The 12,883-nt window shown below is 38.7% G+C and overlaps 1 protein-coding gene across 2 annotated transcripts in view; it reads left to right on the top strand.

Moving 5' to 3' along the window:
• LOC141363240 (protein NLRC3-like) overlaps nt 1-12,883 on the top strand; it is a 102,679-nt gene that overhangs the window by 49,759 nt on the left and 40,037 nt on the right. For both annotated transcript variants that reach the window (XM_073865830.1, XM_073865829.1), the window contains one exon: nt 7,704-7,877. In XM_073865830.1, coding sequence (XP_073721931.1) covers nt 7,704-7,877 — 174 coding nt within the window. The remainder of the gene's footprint in view (nt 1-7,703; nt 7,878-12,883) is intronic.

The raw sequence follows: 12,883 nt of genomic DNA, 5'->3' as shown, positions 1-12,883 counted from the left end.
TCTGTGCCAGTGTGTGAGAGCCAGCCAGACTCTGGCCGTCATCACTTTGATGGACAATGAAAACGGAGATATCTGTATAGCAAAAGTTTACATAATGAAATGGCGCTCACATTAACACATTACCTTCGGCATTAATAACAGATGGCGGCCCGTTAGCTCCGCTGGTGCTTGACCCGCTGGTGTTGTTGTGTAATTATGTATCCAACACGCGACAGACCTGCAACTTCCTTCAACGCGATCGTATTGTCGTATGTTCGCGTGAAATATAAGTTACTGATTCAACTGTTTCAGTGTTTCACGAAGCCTCGCTCTGCCCACCACTAAATTTAACCAAACTTTGGATCGTTCTGCCTCGATGGATGCAATGTTTGCTGCGTTCTAAACCAAAACAACACAGCGTGTGTGATGTCATGACACATTAGCAACGAGCGGAACCGATAAGCGGAATCGTTTAGCACGCATGCTAACGATTCAAAGGAATCGATTCACTAGGCACCGGTTCTTAAGAAGAACCGGTTCTCGATTCCCATCCCTACACACTCAGCAAGGCTTGCACCTGTGTGGCTATGGATGGGCTCAAATCTTTTTAACTATACTCTTCCCTCAGCATTAACAAATCTAAAAATAAATGTCAACTGATCAACATGGGAGAGGTCTGGTGTTGAATCTACAATTATGGAAAAATATTTGTTAGGGGTGTGACAAGATCTCGTGCAACGAGATCTCGCGAGATTAAAATTGTATCGTAAAATTAATTATGTCACGAGATTTAAGGTGGAGGTGAAATGCTGGTAGTTTCTCAAACAAAAGGGCTGCATCCTTTGGAGGTCGCATTTGTAGACTGCATACTTTATAAAGACTGTCTTATTACAGAATATTAACAATTATAAAGTTTACTATTATATTACGTTAATTGTAAATTGTTGTAATATGACTTGCGAATGTAATGCTCAGTTAACTGAAATAAACCAGGCTGGATGACGTATGCAGCCTGCTTATGCGACCATTGGAGGATGCAGCTTTCTGTTTGAGAAACGGCAACTGTCAGCATAAAGTTAAGTTTCTGGGTAAACCTTTTCCAGTGCAGTGTGCATGCATTATATACAGTCTTTTACTGCATGTGCTTTTTTGTTTGGGCTTCCAATCATGTTAATCTAAGATGCATTGCAATTGTCTGTTGATCAGTGTCAGAAGTGTCTCAGCAGATTAAACCCTCACTCAGAGTTTATATTTGCATGTTCTTGCTCAATAATAACAATTGCTATATTTCTTTTATAAAGAGTTGGACAAATATTAAATATTTAAATGGATTTAAACGTTGTTTGGTTAAAATGAAGCGTCTAAGATTTAGATTCTAAAGTGAAAGTAACAGAAGCGGGTCCGTTAGCGTCCCCTGCAGGCATTTGTTATAGTACATATACATGCTGCTTTTTATTACAAATGCTACGTTTCGATAATTTATTTGAACTAATTATTATTGCATCGTCATTATTATGTCATTTTAAAGGTTATTGCTAACTTGGGTCTATTTTTATTATCAAAAATACAAAAATACTTCATTATCAATTAGCAAAATAATTGTTAGGGACAGTCCTAGATTAGTTAAAACATTTCAAAATAATGTGATTTCAGTTTCTCAATAATTTATTTTATCATTGAGGATTTCTTAAAAAAAAGTAAAAATCTTGTCTCGTCTCGTTCTCATGAACCCAATCTTGTGTCTCGTCTCGTAGATTAAGTGTCTCGTCACACCCCTAATATTTGGCCTGTTGGATTTCAGCTGCTGGTTATGTTCCCTAATTGGGAACCGCTTCGCGGGGACCTGTCTACTTCGAGAAACTAACAAAACGCCAATGAACTTGGCATGCAGTTTTGCATAATGCCGGTGCCGCCCCGCCACGTGCGCATATAAGCCGCAGGTGCACAATACCAAAATTGCTTTTATTTGCTTCGAAAGCCGGCAGATCATCTGCTCAGGAGAAGTTTTCCCCTACTTGGAATTTCACTGCTTACCTAACGTTGGTTGGACAGACAGCACTGCAGCGGAGGCCCGCGGTTTTTCAACTTCTTTGATTTCTCCGTTTGAACTTGAGTTAAGTGTGTGCGTTGTCTCTCCCCTCTGTGCTTCATCAACTCAGCATAGCGCAAGTGATTTTCACTAAAAGACCAGCACGGGTTGAATTTGTGTCTTTTTAAAGACAGCCATTCTCTCGTGTCACGGCGAGTCATGGGTCCCCGGGTTGACCGCGATCTTTGTGTCTCGTGTCTGTGTATTCAGCACGCTGATGCAGCATACGTGGAGGGCTAGTGTTCCGCTTGCGTGAACACGACCCTCTTGGATTTGCAGAAAGTCACCCCCCTTTTCTGTTGCGGAGGCCTGTTAAAGGTGCGGTGGCAAAACTCTAGAAATTTTTTTCTCCGTATAAAGGTGCTGAAATCAGTCTGCTGGTTCGTCTAGCGGCTCTCAGCATCCTGATCCACAGTCAGAGGTACCGTTGGAGACGGGTGGGGCATGTTCTACGACGCTTTCCTCCTCTATCGGTCCTCGCAAGGATTCTGTGTCTGTTGCAGCATCAGAGGGGGGCCCATCTATTTCGGATGCCGACACGGTTCCGCTCCCTCCTGCGGGTAGGGTTGCGGAGGCTTCCCCCACCCGAACTACCTGCCTCTAAGATTGGTACTTCGGGATGCTTGGGCTTTTCAGCCCTCACCCCCTGTGCCTTTCTTTCCCGAGGTGCATGATGAACTGACTCGGTCGTGGAAAATCCTGTTTTCCTCCCGGAACCGACCGCATCAGCCATCTCCCCTTACCTCTCTCGATGGCGGAGCCGCTAAAGCATTGTGCTGGTGTCCCGAGGGACCAGCCGACCCTTCCCTCACGAGCCTGCAGTCTCTCTCGGGCTCATAACCAATTGCTGACGAGGTCTGCTTAATGGGCTTGTGGGGAGACGGCTTCTGGCCTGCACGCTATGCCGTTGCTGTAGGTTTATATGGCTAAGGCTCTGAGAGACCAGCTCACGTCCCAGGGATTTTTTTATCTCTGTGCAGCTACTGACCTGGTGCTCCGTGCGTTTAAAGTGCCCATATTATGAAAAACTCACTTTTTCTGGGTTTTGGGGTGTTCATTTGTGTCTCTGATGGTCCAACACACATACAAACGTGGAAAAAAATCCATCCATGCTGTTTTGAGTGAGATACAGGTTTCTGAATGTCCTCTGCCTTGAGTCTCAGATTGCGCGAGTTCAAACTCAGCTCCGTTGTGACGTAACTAGCCGTTTCGTCACATTCAGTTTGAATTTTCCCGCACACCACCCAACTCGCAGGTCTCCACCCACCAGGTAGCTAGAGAGAGCACAGAGCAGTCAGTCACTTCGCTGTTACCCTCTGTGCTGTCATCATGTCACACGGAAATAACAGCGCTGTTTGGATATTTTGGATTATACTCCCGCCTACTTTTAAAAACAAAGTTTTAACACGTGGTTATTGGAACCCGGAGTAATTTTATATACAGTGTGTTACGACGCAAATAGTCCTCAGATTGTAAGACCTTCATGCGAAATCTGATGTAAACAACAGACTATGTATCTATATTTCACGGATTATACGCATTTGTGGACAAAAATGGTCATTGGATTTATTTTATTGGACTTTCATGAATCATTCACACATCTGAACCAGACTGGATTCGATTCGCGATCGTTGTATCAACACAAAAGGTAAGAAGTCACGTTATATTTTGTATGTTGTCATCTTCTGTCACAAAATACTACATTTATGATGCTAGAGCATCTGTATCTCAAAACAGATATCATACATTGATGCTAATCCCGTAAATTATACCTTTTAAATGTATAGTGATGTTAAAATTGTTTGTAGACAGTACGCTATATAGATATTTTTGCAGGCTAGATAGTTTACAACGTGGTTTCGAAAGTTAATAAAATATTTAACTGCTTTAACGGCTAAGTAATAGTGCTTTGCCAAACTAAAAGTGTTTTGCCAAACTAACCGAGACCGGGCCTTACCGCCCCGGCTTTTCTGACGAGGCTAACCCCCGAGCCTCTTATAACTTCACGGTCCGGACCTCCCGCTAGCTTCTAGCAATTAGCACGCAGTCCACAAGCAGTATACATCCCCGCCGGGTCTAAATTTCTGTAATTTGCGAAAATAATGCGTTTGAAAATGTTTTATAACGGGAATATGATATTATTGTCCAGGTAAAACGAGTGTATTGTTGAGGACTGCTACATCACAATTTACGCTGGAATCTGTGTGTCATGATGAGTTTAACACACCGAGACCGGGCCTTACCGCCCCAGCTTTTCTGACGAGGCTAACCCCCGAGTATTTTATAACTTTATGGTCCGGATCTCCCGCTAGCTTTGATCTAAGTACTGCTAAACAGATTAAGATAAAGATTTGTATTTTTCCATCTGTTTCCACTGCATAGGCTATACTTAAATCTTGCTTGTATTGTTTATCAGGGGTTTCCAAAATTTTTCAACCCAACAGGTAATCTCAAGACCGACCATTAATTAAAAATCGTAATATGGGGAAAACACAAAGACATTTGTTCCTTTTCAGTAAATTTTTTATAAGTTTAATTAAATAATATTAAAATACCTTATGGTAGGGCTGCATGATTACCGCAAAAATCATAATTGTTTTAGACTTCTGTATTTGCATTGAATTGGAAATTATATATTTGAAAAATACAATGCATTGCAAGGCTGCAGAGAATATAGTGCACTATTGCAGACTTATAAACTACTGAGGATTTAATTATACTATTTTAATATAGTCAGTTTTGAACTAAAGTGGGCTGGTCTAAGACATGAAACTCCAGGGCTGAAAATGAGTCCCACTCCGGCCCTGCTAAGTAGATGCGCAACTTATGTCTTAAAGAGCAAGTACTTTTGTAATTTCATAAAATATTTTTTTATGGCTGGTTTAAGTTGGTGCCCCTAAGAATTCGGTGCCCCTGGGCACTCGCCCAGTTTGCCCATATGGTTAATCTGCCCTGAAAATAAGTTGCTGGGACACAAAAGGAAGTCTGCTGTCCATAACACCTCAACGGGAACAAACGTGCACATACAGAACTGTGATCTTTCAGGCTTTGATGGTCACATACGCTCATAATAAAGTCAAAATGTCCATTGGCATATATAAATGTATATAAAAAGTTTATGTGTAAAGTGAAAAGTTTATGGAAAAAGTGGTTTAGGATGTATTAATCCATTACTATAGGCTTGTAAGTATTATAGTATAAGTGACAGCTGTAACTTATCAAAAAAAAAAGTTACTTAATGTTATATTTATTTGTTTCATTTGTTTCTTTGTTCTTATTTGATTACTTACGGTTTACTTGATTATTTAATTACTTGAGAACTTTTTACTATTCATAGTCAAGCATTATTGGTCACTTCTGATTGAAGGCAATCCTTTATTCCGCTGATTTAACTCTTTTGGAATAGAATACTATTGTAGTTCAGATCCTCTAACGACTGTTGTTACCGCCAACAGCACAGCATATCCCGGGCATATTGTAATCTTGTTGTGAACCTCCTGGGAGTGTTTTATTGATCTTCATCTGGTAGTTGTGGCTGCTGTGACTAGTGTGGGGTGATGTCTCCTAAATTGGCAGTTGACAATGGTTACGTTAAACCATCGCGATGGACGATGATATGGTTAGGTGTGTGGGGGGGGGTATTTTATTTTTTTATTATTCGTTATTATATAATTATTATTTGTTATTTTAGTTTATTACTTCCACTTAAGAAGAGTTGTGCACTTTTTATTTTAATATATATTTTTACACAAATACGTTTTTGTACTTAAAACAATTATTTTGTTATTTTACTAACCCAATTAATGACTATTTCCAATAGGATGCACATAAGGGGAAAAGGTAGCTTTATTCCACTTAAGAAGAGTTGTGCACTTTTAAGCACTTTTTTAGAATATAAATATTTTTTCTATTTAAAAGCTTTAATTTAGTTATTTTACTAACTCCTCCGTGCTTTCCAATAGGTTGCATGTAAATATCTGTGCATATGTGCCACCAGTACTCTCTTCAGCACCACGGGGAGCAGCCAGCACTTCAATCCGCAGCTTATTAAAAGTAGACAAAGTGAACAAGTTGGTATTTCTGGCCAGAAACATAGAAATTTAAACATGGTCTGTGTATGTAAATCCCGCATTTTGGTCAGAGTGTTGTTCCCGTTTTCTTGTTTTTGGCATTCGCTGAATTCTGGGTTTATATCTTAAACTGCCGCTTCAGTGCAGTATAGCCACATAGCCTAGCTATGTAACAATGAGCACGATCTCCCGAGACACTACAATAGGCTACTAATAAATTATTAATATGGGCTGTTTTCTTGTACAAAATTAAATATTTAATTTAAATGTACATGTAAAAAGACAAGATTCTAGCAATGTAATTTATTTATAGAGCAATTCCCGCAAAGATTTTAGGTTTTAGAGAGTTAGTGTATGTTGACTCGCAGCGGAGTGGTGTCTCTCCATCGTGATGTCAGTCAACCATCATGATGGACGATGATATCGTCCATCGGCACAACCCTAGCTGTGACCATAGACAGTCCGCCCCTCCTGTGTTCACATATGCCTAAACAAACTGAACCAAGGAGAAAAAGCACCAGGTTCTGAAACATAGGCTCAGGTTTGAAAACACCCTAAGGGGCCAATCACACCAAAAGCATTTATGGCAGTTGCAGGCGCCTTTTTTGAATGATATTCTATGAGCAGGGAGCGTTTGCGCGCTGTTTATGTGCACTGAGCGCCTTGCGGTTTTTGCCGCCAGCCGCAGCACGCGCTTTTGAAGGAACGCTGAGAGCGGAAAAGCACCCGACGCCATCTGTGTCTTTTCATTGTCTAATCAAATGAGAGGAGAGGCGGGCCTTACGTCGTGGTAAGGGAAGTTTACAGTTGCTTTGAAGAACCGGACTCCACTCGCTCACTCTCTCCTGCGTGTTTATGCATCTCTCACCCTCAAACAAGGTCAGAGCAAGCATCCTCTTTTTAAAGTTTTGCTAATATGACAGTTAACAGCAAAAAAGCGCTCACGCTTTAATATTTGATTGACAAGACAGCTGACTCGGTGGTTGCTTAGCAATATAAAAAGCAGGGTTGCAATGCTATTTTTTTTAAAGGCAGTGCGTCGCACCTTCCGTTTTCAAGCGTTTAAAGCGCTTTTGGTGTGATTTTTTATTTCTAAAAAGTTTTGATCCACTTTAAATGTTGAATGGTGAATTTTTTTTCAATTTCAGTAATGTATTTGATAACTGAAGCTGGTTTTATTCAACATTTATCACAACACTTTAACTCTTACTGACAATCACAAACACAAAACATTAAAATTGAATTATGGCGAGAAAAAAGTAAAAAAAACAAAAATCATTTAGAAATAAAAACATAAGGGAAAATGTTGTGATGTCTGATGAGAGAAATCTGATTTCATTACTGTATAAAAATAAATAAATCACACAGTTAATATAAACATAAACTGATGAAGTTAATTTCCTTGTAAATCTCACTGATGTGTTTCAGTAAAACGCAAACACACATAAATGAAACTAATCTGAAAATGTCCATAAACACTAAATGATGACAGAAAGAGAAACAAATTTAACTCACTGTAGATTTGATCTGTGTGTGAACAAACTGTGTGTCTCTGTTCTCTACAGGTTGAGTAGTTGTGGTATCACATATGAAGGTTGTGTTGCTCTGACTTCAGCTCTGAGATCAAACCCATCACACCTGACACATCTGGATCTGTCTGATAATAATCTCACAGATTCAGGAGTGAAGCTGATCTCTGATGTACTGAAGAATCCTGACTGTAAACTGAAGATACTGAAGTAAGATCATCTCTCTGATATTCACACATGTACTGAGGTTTAGTTAAACATAAACTGTATTAAAAAACACACTAAACTGTAAAGGATCTGATCAGTAGCAGATACATCAGCAGTCTCATGAATAATTATGAGACATCGATGCGTCATCAAAGTACTGCAGTGTTTCACCACAACACAACCTGTGAAGATAAAAACTGAGCTAAAGCTTAAAATTAAAATAAATTCACCTACAATTAAAATGAATGATGTTGTGGTGTTAGATTTCCCCTACACACCTGACTGACTTAAGTTAACCGGTGCGTCTATAGACAACACACACAAGACATTTATCCTCACCGGGTGTCTACAGAACCAAAAGGCGTAACTCAACTGCAGGAGGGGTGCTGCACACGGACAGCTTGAGAGCGCGCACCGCACGAGTACCCACAGCGGAGCCTACACGAGCAGTAGAGAAAGAAAAAAACAAATACATCTAGCTCTATTTGACTAATTCTAAACTACAAGAAAACAAAATACATGTTGGGATGATCTTCCTTTGCCCTTTCTCTGTTCAGTGAGCGGCAGGAAGAAACAGCGCCTTTCATTTACGGACTCATCTGATGTGCTAATAGCGTTTCCAAAAAGCTGCTGCTAAATGTTTAGATATAGATAAGAATATGAATATACTTTTGTAAAAATATGCAAATCATTTGTTATTCAGACAGAGGCGCTGGGTGCGCTGCATAGATAAATGCAGATAAATACAGTAATACTGCCAAAATCACTGTGTGTAATGATGATGATTATATGATATATCAGTTACAGTTACATATCGATATGCCGGTTAATACATCAATTATATATGTCGATTCTGAATCGATTCATGAGGGTCCAAACGATTCCCACCCCTAATGAACACAAACACTTGAGGAATTAAGATCATGTGTTCAACCTGACAGACTCCAGTTAATGTCTTTGAATATGATTTAATCACGGCCGAATCTCTAATATGATTTATTCTTCATATCTGCAATTCAGCAACTCCTCTCTGTTACCATGCAGACAAAACAAATTTAACTTTTTTGATGACCTCAGCTTTAACAAGTCATGGGATTTTAAATTGAAATCACTTAACCACACATACTTCCTCTATTTAAACACATTTTGTTGTCAAAAGCATACAGTAAAAATGTTTAAACCTGTAAGGAAAAGACATGTTAGTTATAATTAGTTATGATTCATTTCAATTTCTTTCACAACGTGCAACAAAACTCCTCTGTTAAAATGTCAGAAAATGTAGTTTGGTGTTTCTTTGATAAAATCTTTGCTGATATTATTGTGTATGAAGAGTTTTTCTCCTCGTCGTGTTGTTTTTATAAAGATGATTAAAAACATTGATCCATCATTGACACTGACACACACATTAATAATGTTTTTATAGATTAAGTGAAATTGATCTTTAAAGTCGCAATAAAATTGAAATGAAAAACTATATATATATTTTTAATATTGTGGTATTATTAACAAATGACTTATCTGTGAGCTTCATTATTTTTTTAAAAATTTGTGTGTGCTCATAATCTTTAATCAAAAATGCAAATCTCCTCCCCTCCACAAAACGATTTCTCTTCACTTCCGGTCAAAAGTATGGCAGGTGGGCGGGGTCCGGGAGAAGATCGCAGCGATTAACAATTAGCAACACGACCCAACTTCAAACGATCCAATCAGATCTCGATGGACAAATTCAAATCCAGCCCTGCCTTATTTCATCTCGAAAGCCGTTTCATTCGGATATACGTCACCACAGGGAAAATAAGGCAATCGCTAATTCCGTTTCATAGCGACTTTAAAGGAGCATTTCACCCGTAGAAACATTAATCTTTATTAAAGCTGTGTCATATTTGTAGTCGAAATGTAACATACATTTCGATTTTGGTGCCTATTTGACCAAGAAAAGGGGTGTTTGTAGTCTCACCCCTTCAACAAACATACAGCACTTCCTTCTTTCAATGATGCAATATGATGATTTTTACATCATTGAAAGAAGGAAGTGCAACACTGAAATCTGTATTTCTCCTGTCTCAGCGACAACTGATGAAATGATGCACGACCATTCAAAAACATGACTGGGGTTCTAACTATACAAAGCTTAATTGAAATGGGTGAAGTGTCCCTTTAAACACTGTAACATCTTTAAATGTAAGATCAGAGTTATGTTATCTCCAGCTAATATTCCTCCTGTAATAGAGGAAGATTTTTACATCAATTATCTGATGAGAATTACAAGTGTGAGTCATGAAATCAATTCAGATTTATGAAGAAATGTTCATGTGGTTTAGGACATCTAACACTAATAGTGCTGCCACTAACGACAAATTTTTCGAATAGTCGACCATTCTAAATGACTAATAAAAAAAAACTCAACTGTTTGTTATGTCTTTGTGTCCATTTTATTTTGAACTCACCGGTGTCATAAACAATATAAACAACTTAAATGTTACCAAATAAAAAATTCCAATGTAAACAATATAAATAATAATTAAAAATGTCAGTGCAAAGTAGTTGCTTAACAGAAATATGAACTGTTTCACTTCTACTCTTTGATCATTATATTGCATTTTAACACAACTGAATGCTATTATACATATTATCTGTTCTGTTTTAGCCTATAAAATAGTGATTAAACACGACCCATTACACCTCATTTTTAATCCAACCAGCTGTTCCTTTAACTGCTGCTTAAATCCTGATTTAGATATGCAAAAATCACCATAACATTGTAGCTTTCCTGCTGTTGCTCTTCTCATAATTGTTGTTGTGTTTTGAGCCATTTTTTGATTTTAAATGAGAGTGATATAGCGCAGACAATTCGCTGCATATCCAGAAATATAAGAGAATACACTGTTGTTGTTGTTGTTGTTACACAGACTACAGAACACATGCACAGGCATACAGCATCATAGGGAGGGAGAAAGCTCGCACACAGACTCACACTACTGCTAATCTTTCTTCAAGTCATGTTAACTAGATCAGTCGTCCTTGTCAGTAACATCCGTGAATGTTGACGTTTACGCAAAAAAAAAGTATACAGAGGAACGTACATTAAAACACTGCCACATTTTCAATGTCACATGAGAGAGAGGCGCGCGCTGTCGAGGCGCTGCACGCAACATGAGTGAGAGAGAGAGAGAGAGAGAGAGAGATGTGTTGAACACTCGCAACAATTAATTGAGACGTGTAAAAGAGTATAATAAAGACGTAAATGGGAAACATGAAAAATCTATTCGTTGCGGCCAGTGTGTGTTGATTCCGTGGCGGAATCACGAGCAAACACTGATAGCCTTTAACTCTTTCACCGCCAGCGTTTTTTAAAAAAGTTGCCAGCCAGCGCCAGCGTTTTTCATGATTTTCACAAAAGTTTAATGCCTTCCAGAAAATGTTCTTCTTCAAATATATAAACATACAATATACCAAATGAAAGAACAGACCATCTGCTTTCAAACAAAAAAAAATGTTTCATCCGGAAGGGCGCCACCTGGTAGATAATAGCGGTATTGCGGAAAGACGGAAAATCTCGTCATTGGCGGGGAAGCGTTTTCTTTTAATTGACGAGATATCTCGTCAATGGCGGGGAAAGAGTTAACATCCAAAGACAGAGTCATTGTACTCCTCAAAAGAGTTAATAAACAGTACAGACTTGCTCAACGTTTCATTAATAATCATATAACAGTTACTTACGTTGTCCTATTCTTCTCTGTGGGTGCATCGTCAATAACTCCCGGGTGTTTTCGTTTGAGATGCTCGTGCATTGTCGTTGTGCTCCCATGATAAGCCAGCGACGTTTGGCACAGTGTAACAGACTACTCTTTTATCACAACTTGGCTTAAAATACTTTAATACTTCGGAAGCTTTCGGATTCATAATTCCATAAACTCATCTGCCACCCACCATAAATTTTTTTAAATTAAAGCAGTCAGTGCCGGTCTTTCCTATACGCAAAGTACGCAATTTGCATAGGGCCCCGCACCACTAGAGGGCCCCCTTGATCTCAGAATTATTTAAAACCATTATATCAAAGAAAAATGATTATTAGGTTTAATGAAAACAAGACGCTATAATTTAAATAATTTGCAAACTTCCGAATTTATGCAGGTTTTTAAAAATACTTAATGATTTCTTAAATCACTGATATGTACTCGGACAACATGCAGGCAGTTTCTCAATCCGAAGGCTGCAGCCTTGAGAGGTCACATTTGTAGGCTGCATATGCGTCATAAAAACGTATTTCAGAATATTAACAATTATAATGTTGACTATTATTCTTAGTTAATGGTTAATTGTTATATTATGCTTATGACTTGCAAATGAAATGCTTATTTAACTTTAATAAATCAGGCTTGATGATGTATGCAGCGCGCATATGCGACATCCGGAGGTTGCAGCCTTCAAATTTAGAAACGACCGCGTGCATGACGCAGAAGAGTGATTTGGTAACGATGCGCATATTATATGCCCACCATTGATTTAAAACAAAGGCAAAGCTATCCGTCTGGTGCAGAATAAAGGGGAAAAAACGTGAAGCAAGGGAACAAGATAAAGGATTTGTGCAAGCAGATTACATACAAAGTCAATGCCAAGACGCATCCACACGCGTCCTAGCATGGGGCGATGCAAATGACGCGAATTGGGTGACGCAATTGCCGCGAAAACATGCGCTTTTCTTTCCCTTTGAACTTCAAGAATGCGCTCTCGCGCAGGATAATTTGACATGAGAGAGAGAGAGAGAGAGAGAGAGAGAGAGATTTGATTTTTCAAGCTTCTTTATATAACAATATTACTCATCGTCAACAATTTTTACAAAAGTGTTTAAAAAACATATTAAAAAAGAAATGCAAATGCAAACATTTAAAGAGTTCATGATTTTATAAAAACGAAACTCAATCAGAAGTCTTGATTTGATCATGGCTGAAAACACCCTTTCCACATTATACTCACTTTTTTGCTCAATTTTATCTCTTCTGCTAATA

This window comes from Misgurnus anguillicaudatus, unplaced genomic scaffold (assembly GCF_027580225.2).
Source record: "Misgurnus anguillicaudatus unplaced genomic scaffold, ASM2758022v2 HiC_scaffold_33, whole genome shotgun sequence".
Classification (NCBI taxonomy): Eukaryota; Metazoa; Chordata; class Actinopteri; order Cypriniformes; family Cobitidae; genus Misgurnus; species Misgurnus anguillicaudatus.
This window is presented reverse-complemented; position numbering and strand designations above follow the sequence as displayed.